This window comes from Pseudoliparis swirei, chromosome 2 (genome assembly GCF_029220125.1).
Source record: "Pseudoliparis swirei isolate HS2019 ecotype Mariana Trench chromosome 2, NWPU_hadal_v1, whole genome shotgun sequence".
Lineage (NCBI taxonomy): Eukaryota > Metazoa > Chordata > Actinopteri > Perciformes > Liparidae > Pseudoliparis > Pseudoliparis swirei.
Genome location: NC_079389.1, coordinates 16338621 through 16358339, shown reverse-complemented (window position 1 = coordinate 16358339; position 19719 = coordinate 16338621). Strand labels below are relative to the sequence as shown.

Below are 19719 nucleotides of genomic sequence, written 5' to 3'. Positions count from 1 at the left end.
AAAATACAAGTAGAACACACAACACAAACAACAAACATACATACAAAAAGAAACATTACCAATTGAATGTTATGTATAGAAAAAAAAGCTTACAAGCAACGAATGCAACACAAAGATTATTAACTAAATGTCACATTGGGTTTAAGAATATATAAGGTACAATAATATGTGGGGAATTTGTGGTGTACAACAGTATCAAGTATCAATGCTGTAGGTTGGGGGAAGACCTGAGAATAGAAGCTCACTGGGGTGAAGGCCTTGGTGCAGAAGATGACCATGTAGGGTCGGGGTCAGAAGGACACTTTTAGCCCTAACTGACGTGGCCCTAGCTGTGTGTGAAGATTGTGACCTTCTTCCGCCCTATATTCTCCTATATAATGTACATCTCTCGGACTTTTACTCATCTGGCTCCTGAAAGTCCCCAGTCGTTCTAGGCGTCTGTTGTTGACCTGTATCTTGTAGAATAAACGTTGTGTTCCTATCAAGTGCGGAGTCGCTCGAACTTTCCTTCTTCATCATCATTTCATTTCTTCAATCTTCCACGGTCGACAAGAAGATACGACATATCTGGTATCACGAGAATATACTACATATTTGGTGTCACGAAAAGGATCGAGAATATACTACATATTTGGCATCACGACCGGGATCGAGAATATACTACAAATAAAATTAATATGTTGTGTAAAGTAAAGGTTTTGATTTTAAAAGATGCAGAAATATCATTGGTCAGCTGTGGTCTAATCACAGGAAAAGGAGTATTCAGAGACTGAAAGTAGCTTACAATGAAGCTTTTAGATTGCTGCTTCATGTGCCTAGGTGGCATAGTGCTAGTCAGTTGTTTGTGTCTAAGCACGTACCAACCTGTGAGGCACTCTTGAGACCATTGATGTATGGTTTCATGTGTCGACTGGACAAATCTGAGAACTGTATAGTAGAGGCTCTGGTCAACCCTCTAAAAAGCTGCTATCGATTTACTTCGAACATAAGACGACATTGGCACAAAAGTCTTCATACTTTCCAATGAACTGTATTATGTATGTTGTATCTTCTTGTTTTCTCTCTTTTTTATAGTTGTATGTCTGTTATTTTTATGGAACTTGGTGTCTGAAATAAGGAATAAATAAATTGGGACAAAACAAACAAGTACAAATTAAGTAGATACGTGGTATATTATCATTACTTGACTAAAATACCAATTAGTCTCAATCACCACATTCTCTAAATGAACATTTCTGAGACTGGAATATAATATACAATGATTAACTTTTTATATTGTAATGTATTGTAATGTAGAGATTGAATATTTTACTTTTTACATTGCCATAGCAGTTAAGACTCAGCTCTCAAGCTACCTCGACAGACGACAACATCCCGATTGTCACACTTCCCACACAGTTAAACAACATAAAGGCAGTCCTTATTCCCATGACAATGACAGTGGAAGTGTTCCATGAGGTGTACATGACACCGTTGGAAGTTTCCTGTCTATCCGTAACAAGTCAATGGTTAGAGATCTGAATCACTCATATCTGTGGTGTACTGTAGCTAATGGTTGTGGAGGTGGTTATGGGGGCATGCGGCTCTCACGCTCTCTCTCACGCTCTCTTGGGCTCTCGTGACTTTTCTTTGCATGTCTCTGAAGCAAATGGCTGTGAGTAAAGTCACACAGATGGAGCAGACATCAGAAAAACGTAGTATGTATAAGCTTTTTGATAGTTAAAAGTACAACAATAATATATTAATAAAATAATCTGTATCGTATATGCTGCTAAACAAATTCTATATAGTACAAATAAACTGAAGTTAGAAATTCAACATCTAAACAGAAATGGAGACTTTCATTGCCTCTGTGTGTATTATAATAACGTGTTCATGACAATTGGAGCCTCCTGAGCAACTTAAGCTTTTACAGGCCGCCTCTGTGAAACCTACCATCTGTGATACTGGAATACAAAAGGCTGGGAGTAGGTGTTCCTGCGGCTACTGACTGGATGAAGGATAACAGTTGCACAATGATGTATGACACATTTCAAACCAGATCTGACCAGCTAAAAATATGAGATGTTTTTGAAGATAACCAGAACTTACTCAGAACTCATTCAGTTAAGAAAAGTGTGGAGTCTGAACTTCTAATCACTTCATATTTCCTCAGACTGTGACCTCATCTCCCTGGAGGAGGGGGAGGCTGAAGGGGGAACAGAGGAAAACAGGGGGAGGGAAACAGAAGAGATGTTAACAGGAGTTTTTATTTTATTTTTATAACACATACAAAGAATCCTTCCTGGACTTAGATGGTTTGGAACAAAGGTCTGTTCAGGCGTTCATGGAGCCCTCAGGATTAACCCTTGTGTTGCCTTTGGGTCATTTTGACCCGATTCAATGTTTCACCCTCCTGTTACCTTTATATTTACTGACATATTTTACCCTTTGGGTTCAATTTGATGCCAGCAATTAAAACCTCCAGAAAATTATTAGAATTAATATTGTTTTCCAAGTTTAAGTGTAAGGCACTTTATGTTTGTTTGTTGACTACCGAAAGAACACCGACATTAAACATTGAATGGGGTCAAATTAATCCTAAGGCGGGGGGAGGGTGTAATATTGATTCGGGTCAAAATGACCCTAAGGCAACACAAGGGTTAAGTGCAATAACTTTTCCCCTTACGCCATCATCCTGTAACATTAGTATTTGTACTATAAGTTGGCTACAACTAAACACCAGCAAGACTTGAGCCACAGTTGAACTTGTTGTTGAGAGACAATTTAAAAAAAAGCCAATGAAGAAGTGCCAGAAACTTGCATTATTTCTAATGACCTTCAGATGGCGTCTCCCCTGGTTACAAAAAGAAGTCTGATTGTATCCCGGATTTATTACCTCTGTAAACATTTTAAAGATGAGTTTATGGTCTCATGGCTAGTTTCAAGTTGTCTTCTTCAATACAGCATGGTGTTCATTTAGTTAACTATCATCCTATTTCGAGTAACTAGACAATAAAGAGGGGTACTCTTTAGGACGTGCGGCGACCTTGTGATTGACAGGTCGCTACCATGGCTGGGAGCTGTCTTGGTATTTGTTTTACAACTTTAACCCTTTCACAGTGTGTTTTCATTTCATGTAAGTTAAGCAAGTTAAGTAAAGTCGGAACATTTTTGCTGCCTAAAATTTTATCTTTCAACGTTCAGATGGCAACCGCAGAAAACGAAGATGGAGATTTGCCAAAATGCCAAACTTGAGGCTTTCAAAAATGAAATCAGCCAACCAATGGGTGATGTCACAGTCCACTTCTTGTATTCATGCTAAAAACATCACACTTTTCCAATTTGTCATGACAGCAAACCCCATACTAAATGTGATTAGAGTGGACAAAGACAAGTGGTACAGGATAGCGTGAGATCCACAGATTAAAGATGCAGTGAGGCCCTCAGATAGAGAGGTGTGCAAGACATTTTTTAAATGGGAAACCTTGTATTCAAGGAATGCTGGAAAAGAATAGCGTAAGACGAGACGAGCAAGCCAGCAGAGACTGCTCTGGGATGTTGCAACTATATGTGAGGAATGACCAATTATTCATGCTAAGCCACAGTGAGGAACAGATAGAGGAGGATGAGAGACAGCAGATAAAGACCAGGCAGCACCTAAAGAGACACATTTTGAGGAGATGTGGAGAAAAGAGGGGCTCAGAAGGAAAAAGTTGGATGAAGATGTGCAGCAGCTGTACAGAGACCTTGCAGCTGTGACCTCTTTCCTCACCCTTGTCCTGTTTCTCAGGATGGTTATTCTGAGTATTTTGTGTCATGCAATCACACAGTGACATTTTGATTTTCACGCATCAGCATAAAACCTCCCAAATGTCCCAACTCTCCATTTTTCCACTTTGCCTCCATTTCACTCACTACTCCCACTGTCTCTTAGTGTTAGTCATATCTCTGAAGCCTCCTCCAAATATTTCCACAATGGTTATTTTTTAACATTAAATCTCTTTGTTATCTCACTTTATTTCTCTCTTTTCAATGTGAAGAACATTCACATTGTAAGGTTTAATTCAGATAAGCTCAGCACGAAGTCTCACGTCATTTTCTGTGTATGTGACTGCCAACAATGTAACCAAGTTGCATACTGGAAATGATTGTCACAGTTTTTATTGTGAACATGCTGATTCACTTTTCATGGCAAATCCCCACATACAACGAGTCTTCATAACCATAAGAATGTTGGTATATTTACATGAAGCCACATAGGGCAGTGAGCTTGCACAATAACCAGATAATGGCTTTGAAGCTCAAGCAGTGTAGCGATGGTAACCACAGGGGAATGATTTCACTTTGTGGTGGTTTGTGAAAGGGGTAAAAAAAGATTTTAAAAACTGTTCGGATTTAGATGAAAAAGTTAAATTCAAAAGTAAGACATTCTCGTAGACGAATGAGTCAAAGTGCTCAAAAAGATGAGTGTGTTGTGCTTTCAGTGGATAACTGCATTTTAATAGAACCTAATTACGTATCTCACTACCGAGGTGTAAGTATACATACAAGACTATTACAGCAGGATGTATAATGACACATTGTTTTTCTCTTTTCTAAAGCGTGCATGAAGTTAGTTTATTGTCCCACCGTGGTACAAATTTAGTAATTTGCTGTTGTCACAAGCTCTAAGTTCAATTTCGAAACAGAAACATAAAATTGCCAACAGCACGGTGGATAAAGAGAAACGGACTCCCGGTCAGTGGTGTATCAGATGACCTTTTCCCCTCTTCACCTTCATGTGACATCGCCATTCAACAAACATGTCCATATATAGATGAGTGCATTGTGAGGGTTTGAGGTGAATGAAAAGACAGTCTTCTGAAAGTGTGGATAACTATCACAGGAAGATTCGTTGTCACAGCTAGATTGCATTTACAGTTAGTCCGTAACTGGAAACACATGTGGAGCTTTGTTGCTGTGTTCTCACTTCTTGAGCTGAACACATTGTTAAACGCCTCACACAATGAGAATGCAGCGCTTCTTCAGTCAGGGTGACCTGCATGTACCTCTTTTTTTAAATAGCATGACTCAGAGCTCCATTCCGACAGGAATACAGTTGTTGAGTCTTTGGGTTATCGATCTTCTGCTTAAAAACAAAAAAACCTCAGGCACAGACAGCCTGTGTTACAGTAAGCCAACATGCCAGGCAACAGATTTCCCATGCATGGGCCGAAATGCAACAGATGAGTCCTGTATATAGCGTATCGAAATAACCCCCCTCACAACCAAGACATTGTTCACACACATTTCACAGGAGACACAAATGATGCCAACACCAAATCTCTCTAACACCTGGAAAATGTGTCTGCCCCCCTGAGGATTTCCCGACACATACGATAACCCACAAGGCCCCAGCTAGAGAGAGTCTGCACTCCCTCTTCACCACGGCTTGATTCACCAGCTGACTGCCGGTGAATCTGTTTTACTGCCGTGACATTGGAGCTGGTGCCGTTACAGAGGAAATACTGACACTAAGTGAGCCGTTTTCCATTTTTCATACATCAAGCATCAACGACGGTGTAGCGGGCGAAACGTTTTGTTTGACTGAACTGATCATCATTACAATGGACATGCATTTCAAAGCGTGGCTGACTCATCCATTAATTCCCAGATGGCCTCAAAGCTAGTCTCAAAACAACTGTTTCTGTTTTTGAAGAGACATTCAGGGACTCACCATGCATGAATGTTTCAACCTCAAAATGTTCTAGAAGTGACTAAAGACGTCGCAGGAAGTTCACACTCATCGAGAGGGGGAAACGGAGTGACAAGGCAAAACAACAACATTACTGTAGGTTTCCATTCACAAAGTGGTCCTTTTCAATGATTCATGATCGACAGAAAATGCAATCAACATGGAGCAAAAAGGTAAAGGGGACATTGCTACAGAAACTATACTAGTCCAAATGCAAACAAGGCCAGAACACTTTAAACAATGTTTTCCTTTAGACAAAGCAGCTCTAATCGAAAGGCAAGTTAGGGACAGATGAATAGTACTCCTATTACTTTAACTGGCATTGAAGACTTAAACTGGAAAGACAGATTTAAAATAGCCAATGACAACAACTCTAGCATGCAGAGGAGAAAAGAATCAACTGATTGCAACTGATAAGAAAGCACAGAGAGTGAGCCGGTGAGGACAGGAGTAGGAGTGAAAAGAAAATGTATCTTTTAACTCGCACATTACATTACGTTAGCTTGCATCCCAGACGACTGGACATATAAACAGATTCCAGACATTGAAACTTTAGGCTACTTGAGACTTTCCAGATGCTGACGCCATTGCCCCAATTCCTGCAGATCACTACCAGGACTGTGTTAAACACAAAGGCCAATATACTGCACGATCAGCGTGCTGTGGCCAGGTTGTGCTGCTCAGATGACATGAACTAGTCAACCCTCCATGATAATATCACACAACAATAAAGTTGTTTTGATGGTGGATATAAACTTGTCTTCTTTCTTATATACAGTCTGTCAGAATGAATCGTCTCTAAATACATGATTTCAAGCAAAAAACTATCACACAATGTATTTAAATCAACTTTCCAACACACCTGTGGCTCTTCAGACACAATCTGGGCAGACAGTTGTATAGGTGACTATAAGACAACAGTAAAATTACTCTTTGAGGAGATATAAGTTGTCCTTGGGTGGAATATTAAAATAGAGAGCAGGCAGAGGACAGCATGGGGACAGCTGTGTGTCCAACAGGTTTCTAACCGTGTGGAGCCAGGGCCCTACATCTTTAACTGGGTCATTACGATCTGCGAATGGGGCACTGCCTCTGTATCATGATATCAAACACACTTCCACGTTTGTTTACCTCAGTGTTGTGGGTTGCATGGAGACACTTTGCAATAATCTATCTGTCTTGTCTCGTGGGATACAAACAAAAAGAGAAAGAGGAAGATCTGGAATTCGTAACCATCTTTGTTTCGTAAAAGTTCCTCTGCCCTCTTCGTCTACGTGCTGCGTGGGGAGTCGGTCGGACCTCCCTCCTCCGGCTGAGAATAAGCCATGCCCAGATAAATCACTCCCACAGACTGCGAACCTGCACACTGTGGCCGCAGACTGGAGAGGAGCGGACTGATAGAGGAGGTTGGAGCGCGACAGAAAACAAGCGTAGGCCTATAGCAGTGGACTCGACTTCTCTCCGTCTCTCCGGAGAACTATCCACTTTGCACAAGGACCACCTGTACCCACGTTTTGCGATATCCGGGTGTCTTGCATTGCGCAGTAATGTCCGGCAGCACCATCGCCAGGGTGCTGGTTGCGCTCTGTATCGGGAGCGCGGTGAACTGCATGCCCAAAGGAACGCACAAGAGTCGGCGACAAGCGCAGCAGCATCAGCGCTCCTCGGTCTCTCAGGGTAAGTGTGTGTGTGTGTGTGTGTGTGTGTGTGTGTGTGTGTGCCCCCCCCAACGTTATTAGTCACAAGAGTGATTTTGCCTGGCTGTAAATGGCCTCTTAATAAGTAGGGCCCCCGGAGGTCACTTAACGGACTTATCAGCTTTGGGGAAAATAATGAAATTACAGTTCATTTTGATCATGTGTTTGGAATTTTTTGTTGTCGAGACAGAGAGCAACCTGCATTTCCTATAAGACTCATCTTTTCAGGTCGTGTCCCACTGCTGTCATGTCTGAGCCCCGTAGATCGGGCAACACATTGTTCATTTGGGTGATAAACGCCACTAAAACTCTTCAGTGATCCTCTTCTCTTATTAAACTCGACAACAACAACACAATACGTGACTGATCTCCTAAACTTTATCTGTGTTTGAATACTAATGACTGACGCTTCTGAGAGAAATAAAAACAATAGGCCCAACAAAACAAACAAAAAACTATTTGCTTACATTTTAAAGTTGGTGGGGAAAATGATGCTGTTGACATGTGAAGTCACGAGACTGAACAAAGGACATGCCTGGTGGGGGAGAGAACAGTGAAGGTGGACATAATTCTGCAACTGATTTATTACTCGGCCCTGGGGGCCTTTTTGAAGTTGAGTTAACACATCCAGGGTCAATTTCACAGGCATGGGTGGAGTCTTGCCCCATAGTAAAATGTTTATTCCAATATGGGGTTTGCATATATATATATAAAACATGTTTCTTTCATCCAATGACACTGCTCTACATGTGTTGTTGGTCAAGGCTGTACCTTTTTCCTTTAGCCTCATTTGTCTTTCCACTTTGAAAAATGATATGGTGAGCAGGTACAGTGTTTTTGGGGTGTGTGAGGGTGGACTGTGTTTTCTCTGTCCCTCACATCTTCCCTACGCTCTGTGTTTTTGGTGTAAGAGCAAAGGGAGGCGGTGCGTTTCATTCGACCTCCTGCTGCCCGAGTCTAGTTTGCACCACAATCTCATTAGCTGTATTTTTTTTCTTCTGTTCTCTCTCTTTTTTCTTCTGTCAGATGGTTGTCTCGAGAATGGTCAGTTCTATGGTATTAACGACCAGTGGGACCGTCCATATTTGGGCAGCATTCTGGTCTGTACCTGCTATGGAGTCGCTGGAATCAAGTGTAAAAGCAAACCTGAAGGTTAGTTTGTGTGTGTGTGTGTGTTATTTTTTCAATCCGTATTAGCCCATATTTATACTGCTCAAAACACACAATTTTCCCATTGTTTCCCCCACTTGTAGCAGAGGAAAAGTGCTACGATAAGATCAACCAGCAGTCTTACACTGTGGGAGCAACCTACGAGAGACCCAAGGAAGGCATGATCTGGGACTGTACCTGTATCGGATCGGGGAGGGGCAAGATCAGCTGCACCATCGGCAGTAAGTTTGTGTTTTCTATGTTTGCCAGCTCTACAAGGAGCTGCCACGCTGCCATTAACTGTTCTCACCCCAGACCACACATCCACGCTCATGTGTTTCTCTGTATATCCCAGTCTGCCAGTCTAATGGCAGTACAATGGTTAATCTCCATATTCTCCTCAGCTGATCATCAACTGGTGCTGTACAGCTGTTAGCAGTTAGCCGGGTGGTTGGGTAATGGGAGAAATGCCTGAGCGTGTGCGTGTTTCTTTCGCTTTCTTTCTTCATGCACCATGACCTCAATCTGAATTCGTAATGTGTCCTTCTGTCTTACCCAGACCGCTGTCATGAGGGTGGGGCTTCATATAAGATTGGTGACACCTGGAGGAGACCCCACGAAACAGGAGGCTACATGTTGGAGTGTGTCTGTCTGGGTAACGGCAAGGGAGAGTGGACCTGCAAACCTGTCGGTGAGTCATTCACACAGCCACTGACTAACAGACGACTGGATTCACCTGCTGGGAAAGATGTCTGGTTGTAGTTTGTCAGGACATTTGGGATGATGGGTTAGATTATTATTTATTCATTCATTATCTTGTGTTTTACAGTTGGTAAATGAATACATCTAATTTTGAGGATATTTTTGTATTGAGTGTTTTTTAATTGATTTAGTGGCTCACAAGTTTCTGTTTCCTGCAGCTGAGCGTTGCTATGACAACTCAGCGGGCACATCCTTTGTTGTTGGGGAGACGTGGGAGAAGCCGTACCAGGGGTGGATGGTGGTGGACTGCACCTGTTTGGGAGAGGGAAGTGGACGCATCACATGCACTTCCAGAAGTAAGAAATACTTTATTTCCCTTTTTTTATTTTATAACTTTCACCTACACAATAGTTGTTTATTTCCTCTTTTCCTGGCACTGTAACCTGCATGGGACAGAGCATCATCACAACAATCCAACTTCTGAAGATCTCCCTTATGTGTATCTTCTATCTATAAAAATGTATCTCTTCTTGTTCAAAACAGACACGAAAACTGCATCATTAACATCCACACACAAGCAGAAAATGAAATGAAGTGCTGCGTTCAGCTTAATCCTAATGGAACACAGATATCCTCTGTTGCCGTGATGGCAGAGCTAAATGCAAACAGCAAAACTTGTCATTTGTTGGAAGATTTTAACAAGCTGTGGAGGAAATGTTTCCCAGTTGTTTTTCCAATTATACTGTTGTCTCAAGCAAGACTTCAGGGTGGCCTTAGATGTTTTTGCATTGGAGGTTATCAATAAATTGTGATGCATGTGCTCAGGAAGTTATCTACATGGTCTCAAGGGACAAACATGGACACAGCTGGTTGCCAGGAGGAATTACTCCCTACAGGATCGCCGCAGACTGTTAAACACTGCACATTAACATAAAGGCTTCGCCATGTTTCCCACCAAAATGGACCACAATGCTGTCTCACAGTTTCCATCTATTTTTTAATGAATCCCTCTCGTTCACTTCTCTTCTAGATCGCTGTAACGACCAGGAAACTCTGACCTCCTACCGTATTGGAGATACCTGGACCAAGACAGACACCCAAGGCCACACGCTCCAGTGTCTCTGCACTGGGAACGGCCGAGGGGAGTGGAAGTGTGAGCGACATGCTTCACTTCGTACCACTGGCCTGGGTGAGAAATTAATGATAATATGCCTGTCCCTTTCTCTTTTTTTCTTCCCCCTCCTGATATGTGTGTGTGTGTGAAGAGAAGAATGTATACCAGAGACAGATGCTGTGAGGAGGGAGAGATAAGAAGTGCCAAGTGTTGAAGTGAGAAAGACGTGTCTTTTAACTCATGCCCATGACCTCATGAGAAGGTGAACAAGGAAACGCGGAGAGGGAGAAATGAAACATGGGGAAACTGAGTGGGGGAAATGTGCTTGAAGTGGTTTGAGGTGATTTTTGGATGTGAGACGGCAACACCCGGTTGTCGTGACTTGGGGACAGTAAAATCGTCTCAGGCTTCACTGGAGCTAACGCGGTACAGTCCTCTTAAAGTTGAAATGAAACCCATACATTTATTTGATGTTGTATGTTATACAGTCCGACACATCAACAATATGTTTCATGCATAGACCCCGACTCCAGTGACAGTTGCATGTTCCAAGATGAAGTTAATTTCTTATGTTTTAGCGGCATGATCATTTGATTGGAAACTTTTAATATAGAAAGTTTTTTTAATGTGATGTCACCCTTGACCTTGATCCAATGTTTCATTCCAGGCACTGGCTCTCGTGTGGTCACTAACATCCACCCTGCGGTCTACCATCCCGCCACTGTTCCTGAGCTTACCCAGAACGGTCCCTGTCGGACGGACGCAGGACTTTCGTACTTTATTGGCCAGCGCTGGATGAGAAACCAGGGAACCAAGCAGCTGATCTGTACCTGTCTTGGCAATGGAGTCAGCTGCGAACAATGGGGTAAGAGACAAATAAATGGCATTCAACATTAGTGGCCATCATTTTATTATGAATTTTGTGAACTGGTGTACAGCAAGCTCAGTATGAATAAGGACAAAAAACAACCTGCAACTAAGGTGATGAGCTCTTGGTCCTACCTCCTTTGTTGTCATATGTTTTGTCATTAATGTCTTTGTGTGTGTGTTCTGTCTTCATACAGATGGACCGGCTCCAGTGTATGGTGGCAACTCCGATGGTCAGCCCTGTGTGTTTCCCTTTCTCTACAAGGGGAAGACCTACCACTCCTGTATCTCTGATGGACGCAGTGATGGACAGCTGTGGTGCTCCATCTCCTCTGACTTTGAGACGGACCAGAAATATTCTTTCTGTACAGAAAGGAATGGTGAGCAGACGTGTTGAATGTTATTATATGCGGTACATGTGTAGGAATGCTGGGGTAAAATTGGTCGTGAACAAGAGATGAACAATTGCTTTTATTTCACAACCTTGATTGAGAAGAGTGCCTAAAAATGTATGCTGATGTCTTTCCCCAGAAAAAGTGTTCAATTCACTCCTGCAGATGCCTAACGCTAGCTAGCATCTAGCATGGGGGGGGGAAGCCCCTAGCCTCACGTGGTGATATTAGTTGTGTGGAAATACAAGTTAAAAAAAAAATACTGCCCACTTATGTCCAGAAGTCTTTTCTACACATGAAACAACAGTTCAAGTTAAAACAAGACCTGTTATCTTCAGGGCCGTGAACTAGCTCGCCCTGTCAGCTAACATGTGTGACACAAGCTAACATAAGTAGCCTACGTTAACGTTGCATGTTGTCAGTGAGTTTATATGTTGTCAGAAGAATAACATAATTGTTTTATTGTTATTTTGCAAAGTAAAGGAGGATATGACTACCGTAAAATCAATGTGAGCTAAATTAGACGATATAAAACAAGTTTAAAAGAGAACCCTGGCAATGTCTCAACAAACACCTGCTTCTTCTCTGAAGTGTGTGATTAGGGTAGTATAAGGAATTGTGATGGGGGGGGGATGTTTATAACTATATAGTGATAGCAATTTATATGGCTGTGTTTCTCTTTTAACAGTAATTATGGGGACACGAGGCGGTAACTCGAATGGTGCTCTGTGCCAGTTCCCCTACCTCTATAATGGCCGAAACTACACCGACTGTACTGCAGATGGTCGTAGAGACGGCATGAAGTGGTGCGGCACCACAACGGACTATGATGGAGAACAGCGCTTTGGATTCTGTCCTATGGCTGGTAAGTCTGTGTGTGTGGATGCGTGATGGAGAGAGAGGAAGGGGGACAGAGACTCCAACTCTGTGTTCCAATACCCATACGACCATAATATTTAGTATGCCAGGAAAATATTTAGTATGTCCCACTACATAGTATGTCAAATGCAGGATGTCTTTGGCATTAGGTTGAATTTTGCAAGCAAGCGGAATTCTTCCTATTTTGTGCAGCAGATATATGATGAAGTAGCATGTCCCGATTGTATGTATACTGCATGCAACAGATCCATTCTTTGTAAGGACAGCTGCAGGATATACTGAAAGTAAAAAAAGGTATGGGATTTTGTAATTCAGTCCAAATGTTGTGGGTTGAGGTGGTGGCGTTGTGGTACTGAAAGCACATGTCGGCCACACACTATAGATGATTTTTTTAAAGGAAACGATACAAAAGACCTTTTAAAAACTATTTTATACACACATTAGTTTCCAAAGTATATGTTTGCAAGCCAGAAGTGTTTTCTCGCCAAAGGGGCTGCTAATGTGATTAGCACAGCTAATTACAAAGTCCCTCCCACTCTGAAGTCACATGTGTCTCCGCCCAGTCTGATTCAGCGCATAGCCTTTTGTTTTAAGACTATTCTTTGGCAATGAAGAGATGGGAAACCTTATTTAATTTACATAAAAGCTATAATCAGATTGATGTTCAAAAGGGAGCCAGGGCTGATGGCGCAGACAACATCTAATTTACAGTTCTTACACCTTTTTTATTTGTAGCCGAGTCAAATTCACATTGAAGTCACTGCCTTGTGAGAAATGTGTTGTTGTGTTGTTTAGGTGTCAATTAGGTCTCTGTGGGTAACAAAGGAGGCTGAAACACTAGGGGGTAATTTACCCAGCACTAATGTCTGTGAAGGAGTAATGGTATGGTAATGATGACACCAACATGCCATTAAACAAAGAGATACTGAATGAGATGCCTGATAGTCTAATTTAAAAAACAAACAAACAAACAACAACAATGCATAGTCATGTTGAGTACTGCCAAAGCTGGTGGATCCAAACATAGCTGCGTAGTCTCAACAAATGACATTCTTTGGCGTTGCTGTGAATGTCCAGGATCCAGGCCAGCTCACATAATTGTAGATGGACACTGATGTTTATCTCAGGCATTGCTTGATTTTAGTGTGCACATGAATTAAGTACAGACGGATATAAAACAATATCCACAAATGGGAAGAAATATTAGCTCTGATTTGAACAAAACATCCTTCTTTCTGCTGTCTACATAAAAATGGACAGTCTCTAAAATATAGACGGTGCAAAGTGGAAACATCTACAAGACTCATCTGAGACAGCAGTCTTTTGAATTCTAAGAAAAATGGAGCACTAGATTTTTAACAATCTCATAACATCTTATTATTTGTATTCTTTTATGCTCTGTGGCAAGAAAGATGGCCGATCGTTTTAAGAAGATCAAATTTGTTTAATTCGGATGTGTGCGCAGGTTAAGAGTTGGCGTGTGTGAATGTGCACAGCCTTAAGAACAGTAACCCTTGTTTTATTTTGGACTTAACACATCGCAAGTGATGGGTTGATGGATTGTGCTGATTTCTTTGATTTCTCCAAAGCTATGCTTTTCTCCAGAATGCCCTTTTATATGCCTTCTTCAATCCTGGGACCCACCTTTTGGACCGACACCCTGTTGTTAACAACACCCTGTCAAGATTTAAAGAGGAGGGGGTGGGAAGAACTGCGTTCATGCCCTTTAGCCAGTGTCGGAGCAGGTTGTCTGTGTTAAACTCGGTCCAGCAATCAAAGCAGCTGGGGGGCTTTGATATTGACATTAATGGCTTCACAGGGATTGTCAAAACAAACATGTTACTTGAGATGTTAATGCCGGTGTTTAAAGAACGGTGATAGTCTGAAGCCCCTTCTGCTCCACCTGTGGCAGTCCTCCGGGAAGAGACTGGCTAGCCTAATCTGGTGTAGTGTACTCTTGGGATGGTAGGGGCTTGGTCTCCACCACCATTATGCAAACTACACCCTTTAAATTATTAGGTCCACTGTTTTCAATTAAATTTCAATTAAAGAAACATGACCATCATTATTAGTTTCAGTCCTTCTTCAACAATATCACCAAAGCTTTGGTTTTTCCTCTGCGTCCTAACATGCCATCAAGCCCTGCTCTACCTTGCCTGGCGAACATTGGCCCTACATTTCAATTTTAAATGGGCTCTTTCTCAGTCATTAAAAGAGTAGTTTAATAACCATAAGAAAACATCGACTGGTTTTGAAAAGATAATTAAGTTGATGCCAGATTTAAGGAGTTCGTAGGAGTTTGTGTAAAGCACCAGGTTACCCTCCAGCTGTGGACAATGTGGAAGGATGGGGTGAAAATGCATCCAGACATTGTCTCCAATCATGTGAAACACAATGCCATACTGATGGCACAGGAGAAGCACTGTACAGCAATTAAAGTGACAATTTACAACGTATTAAATGTACAATGGCAATACAATAACCGTTCAACCTTGTTCAGCAGCTGTTGCTCAGATCATTCAAATGCTAAAGTAGTTTGCGCCCCAGGCCTGGCTGCTGCACATCTCAAACCACCGCCCAGGTACTTGACTATTCCCTACCATGTCCAAAAAATCTCCAGCCCCTGCATTTCTGCCCCAAGCCACAGCCTTGGTGCATAGCCACCAAACCAAGTCCAAATGTTCTTTAGTCCAAGGAACCAGATGGTCTGTCTCTGGTCCAGAAAAATTGGGCTGAGCTCCAAGACAACAGATCTGCCCTTTTTATCTCTACCTCCACCTCCCTCCTCTGTAGGGAGTGTTGAAGCGTTATGCACGTGGGCATGCATGCACATCAGCCTGGTCTACAGCGTCTCCACTGAAGCAGTCGTCTAGTCTGCAACGGAGTTGTGCGTTTCAACAATAAATGCAATGCGAATGCAATTTTGCCACCATTTTAAACTCAAGAGTTTCCTTTCGAGCTCAGCTGCTCCGTTTGTGTAATTTGGATACCGGTCAGCACTCACAAACATGTTCCCACGACTGAAATCAGTTTTGCACCAGGCGTGCAGTCCGAGCAGAAGTGTCTACGAAACAAACTTTCTACCTCTCCTGAATAAAAATGACTGACTCTTTTTAATTTCGGGGGAACATGTGGTGAACACAGTCGTTCATACACACAAGGACACAAGACAGCTGTTTAAAATCCAGGAAAGTCCATAGTTTTGTCTCTGGCCACAGGTGTTTGTTGTGTCTATACAGCCATGTGCAGTCATTGTAGTGTAGGATCTCCAAGGAAGATCATTCATCGTAGTGCGTTTGTGTTTGTGTGTGTTTTTATACTCTGTATGCACTGCTTGTGTTACTAACAAGGTGTGTGATGTGTCTGGTAGCACGTCTGTGCATCTGATTATTGTGTGTTGTGTACTTTGTTTACTTTGGCGCTTCATTTAACTTTTCTTTTGTCTTATGTGTCTTCTAGACCATGAAGAAGTGTGTACGACCAGTGAAGGGGTGATGTACCGCACGGGAGAGCAGTGGGACAAACGGCACGATGTTCTGGGGCACATGATGCGATGTACCTGCGTCGGCAATGGCAGAGGAGAATGGAGTTGTGTTGCTTACTCCCAGCTTAAAGGTATGTTTCTGTGTGTGTGTCTGCGTGTAACAGCGACAGGCGGAATAGGTTAAATGGAGGAAGAATAGGCGATTCAGAGTTGCTGAACTGGCCGTGTTTTGGTCCTTGTGTGTGGCGTAATAATTAGTGATGTTAGAATACTCTGAGTGAAGTGGTGAAAGGTCAATGGTGATATAATTGCTCACCTGCCAAAAGGTTGAAAGCAAGGCTGTACACTTGCACTTTATGGGGCTCCAGCTGCACCTGCATCCCAGAGAAACACACACACACACACACACACACAGTGTTTAGAAGAGCAGCTGTGCCGAAGCCGGGAGGTGCTTAGAAAATAAGTTACATTTATCATTTTCTCCTCCATGCCAATGCATATCTGTCTGTCTGTTGCAGACCAGTGTATTGTGGACGGTCTGAACTATGAGGTGAACCAAACCTTCACCAAACAACACGAGGAGGGCTACACGATGAACTGCACCTGCTTTGGACAGGGCCGTGGTCGCTGGAAGTGTGACGCCATCGGTGAGTTTACCGCGTTACAGGTTTGATCCGTGTTCATTCAGTCTCCCATGACATGCAAACTTCGATCGTGTTTAACGCTCCAAATCCAGTTAGAAATTGCAATTGCTAACTTATTTGATCATTCACGATCTTTATACGTTTGCATCGCTTCCACACATACGTAGACATGCACCACGTTGGCTTGCGTAGCTTGTTTACATGTTATTAATTCACAACAGTGAATTACATTTGACTGCAGAGAGTCCCTGTTGCATCACCTGGTTTTCTGACTCTGCCCTTTAGATCAGTGCCAGGAGCCGGAGACGAGAGCCTTCTATAAGATTGGAGAGTCTTGGGATAAAGTCATTCAAGGAATCATGTACAAGTGCTATTGCTATGGCAACGGCGTCGGAGAGCTCAGCTGCGAGCCCCAGCAGTCTTACCCCGGTAAGATCTGAAACGCATTAAGACAATATTCATTTGTCACCACTGAGAGATTGACACCGGTCTTTGGAAACTGTGCCTTTTGCAGTATTTGGTTCTTAAAGACTTCGCTGGGAAATGTTGCAAATCAATTAGCATGTAGAGTCTACACCCTGCTCTAAAAAATGAGTCCATAATCCTTATTGTATTGATTTATCATGACAGAGGAGGGTTGCACACTAATGACAAAACATCATTATATCTATCTGCCATCTGGCCTTCATCGATGTTGCAAGAATTTATTCCGAACGCAAAACTCCAAATATACACTGAGGAAATGTTCTTCCTGTCTCTTTTGTTCATCCTTTTCCACTTAGTCACCTTTGTCAGGAGAAAAAAAACCTCCCAATCCTGTCTCAGTTCCTGGTACTATTTTATTTAGTTGACTGCGGTTTCAGAGTTTGATGCGGCCCTCCCTGAGGCTCTGGGTCTTTTTTAAAATGGTGCAGCCAGGTTGATGCCTGCATGAATTGTGGAAGTTTTCACTGTAGCTTAAAGTATATATTTAGTGTTCAGTGATGGTAATATGAGCTGGAAAATTACGTTCCATCGCCTGCAGGGAAATGTGTTTGTTTAAGTCACCTTGAAAATGAGGCCCTTGACTTTGATGTGAAACAGACAGCGGTTGGAGGGGGTGTGATTTCCTCTTTAAGAGATACAGCCTCTACTTTGAGCCTTTGTTCTTGCCAGCATGTGGTACATCCCCTGTGCTTTTGCCACAGCTGTACACAACATCACAGTGCACTTGTGTGTGTGTATAGATCCCCCCCCACACACACACCTACCGCATACACACATTTAAAGCCTGTTGAACAACAGTTTTCGATTATGTGGTTTAAACTTTAAATTTAACCTTGTGTCTTAGATCATTTAGTCAGCATTATTTCGAATAAAGTCCTGCTTAATTACACAACAGTATGCAGCCGTGATGGTTAAGTTACTTCATTCCTGCTGACTAGAAAGCGAGCTGGGCTGGACGGCAACGCTGCACACCGTTTTTACAAACAAAAGCTTTGTCACAGTCTTGTCTTGACTTTTTTAAGTTTTCTCCTTCATATCAGACTCTCTTTACAGCCGTTGGTGTTCACCTTTTAGTATTCTGCCCCCTTCCTCATTACAACTAATCACGTTCTTCACCTTCTTGCATGGCAACCCCCGAATAAATCATGCACCGTTGTTCCCGTTCCTTTCCCATTTCCGCTGATTGTTAAGATAGTGATGCACTTGTACAGTATGACAGGCTTTTATGTTGTATTTAACATTGCATTTTAAAACGAGTGAGGCTGTGAATCTATCCTCGAGGTGATAGAACACGAGGTTTGACAAGTCTTGTCGAAAGGAACGTCTGAACGATTACTTGTTTGCCCTGTGTGTGAAGCAGGTTGTCGGGAGATACTAAATTTAGGGCACTTTTCCTCCCTAAGTGGCTGTAATAGGCGTACACAATACAACATGCTCAGATATAAGGGTAGCAAGAAGCAAATCCAGACTCCGTGTTAGTTGGCTTACTGGGGAAAACACCATAAAAGGTAAAAATGGAAAATCCCAGTGAAGGATATTTTAAGGGTTTTAACAAGTCTCAGATTTAGCCCACATTGATACAATCTTAAAAAAGAAAGAAAAAAGTTTGTTTTCTTTTGTACCCGCTGTGTTTATCTCCCCTTGTCTGGAGTGTAATGTAATCTTTATTCTTTCTGGGTATTTCTTATTGTTGGGAAGACTCAACAGTACTTCCCTTTAATGTGGTCGTTATCACCACCTTGCTGTTCCTTTCTCGTCTGTAGCATGCATGAATGTTGTGTCTGTGTAAAGAAAGTAAAGGGGGATGTCTGCATGAACGTGCCTGTATGTTACACAGATGTGTGTGTGTGTGTGTGTGTGTGTGTGTGTGTGTTATGCTGGGACATTTTGTGTACATGCAGTTTATCCACTGCAAGTGTGCATCTGTTTTCATTTGCTTCCCACATCTGATTCTATGTAACCCTTACCCTCGCCTGTGGCCTGTGGGTCTGTAATAGGCCGTAATTGGTCCCAGATTGTTTTTGAGGTTGGTGTATCTGCAAGCAACTTCTGGTTAACCGAGCCACTTGCTCAGAAACTTTGATTACAGGTTTGCTTCTTTGAAAAAGTGGTTAGAAAACCTCAGTTCTTTATAGAAGCTACCAGTTTCTATCAGCACAGTTTATGTCAGAAGTCTGCTTGCCACATGACTTATGTTGACATTAAAGACGACTTGATCTCCTTTGTTCACTTCCGAAACCAGTAGAATTACAATATTTCTGAGTTGTTCAGATATAATTTGTCTTTCCCTGCTAAGCTACTCTTAAGCCTGGACCGCCACCGTTTGCAACACCGAACCAACTGAAGTCGATGTGCTGTCAGACGCACTAATGACACAATACACATGTTTAATCTCATTTCAGCGGCACAACTCACCACCGCAAGGTTTTCCAAGGAAGCCTACCAAAAAACGTGCATCGTCGTTAATTGTAACTTGTTAAAGGTTGTTTGGCAGCATGTACCTAAACTCAAGGTGCTCAGTTAAACAGCAAAACCCACGTTTCTAGGACTGAAAGCGGCGTATACACACAGTAAATTCCATGATTTTGT

General features: G+C 42.3%; 1 protein-coding gene across 2 annotated transcripts in view; it reads left to right on the top strand.

The window, feature by feature from the left end:
• The first annotated feature begins 7128 nt into the window (after nucleotides 1-7128).
• LOC130202043 (fibronectin-like) overlaps nucleotides 7129-19719 on the top strand; it is a 30394-nt gene continuing 17803 nt past the window's right edge. For both annotated transcript variants that reach the window (XM_056427336.1, XM_056427343.1), the window contains exons 1-12: nucleotides 7129-7393; nucleotides 8440-8565; nucleotides 8667-8804; nucleotides 9122-9253; nucleotides 9483-9620; nucleotides 10295-10453; nucleotides 11046-11243; nucleotides 11443-11625; nucleotides 12326-12502; nucleotides 15976-16131; nucleotides 16519-16647; nucleotides 16930-17073. In XM_056427336.1, coding sequence (XP_056283311.1) covers nucleotides 7264-7393; nucleotides 8440-8565; nucleotides 8667-8804; nucleotides 9122-9253; nucleotides 9483-9620; nucleotides 10295-10453; nucleotides 11046-11243; nucleotides 11443-11625; nucleotides 12326-12502; nucleotides 15976-16131; nucleotides 16519-16647; nucleotides 16930-17073 — 1810 coding nt within the window. In that variant the 5' untranslated portion in view covers nucleotides 7129-7263. The remainder of the gene's footprint in view (nucleotides 7394-8439; nucleotides 8566-8666; nucleotides 8805-9121; nucleotides 9254-9482; nucleotides 9621-10294; nucleotides 10454-11045; nucleotides 11244-11442; nucleotides 11626-12325; nucleotides 12503-15975; nucleotides 16132-16518; nucleotides 16648-16929; nucleotides 17074-19719) is intronic.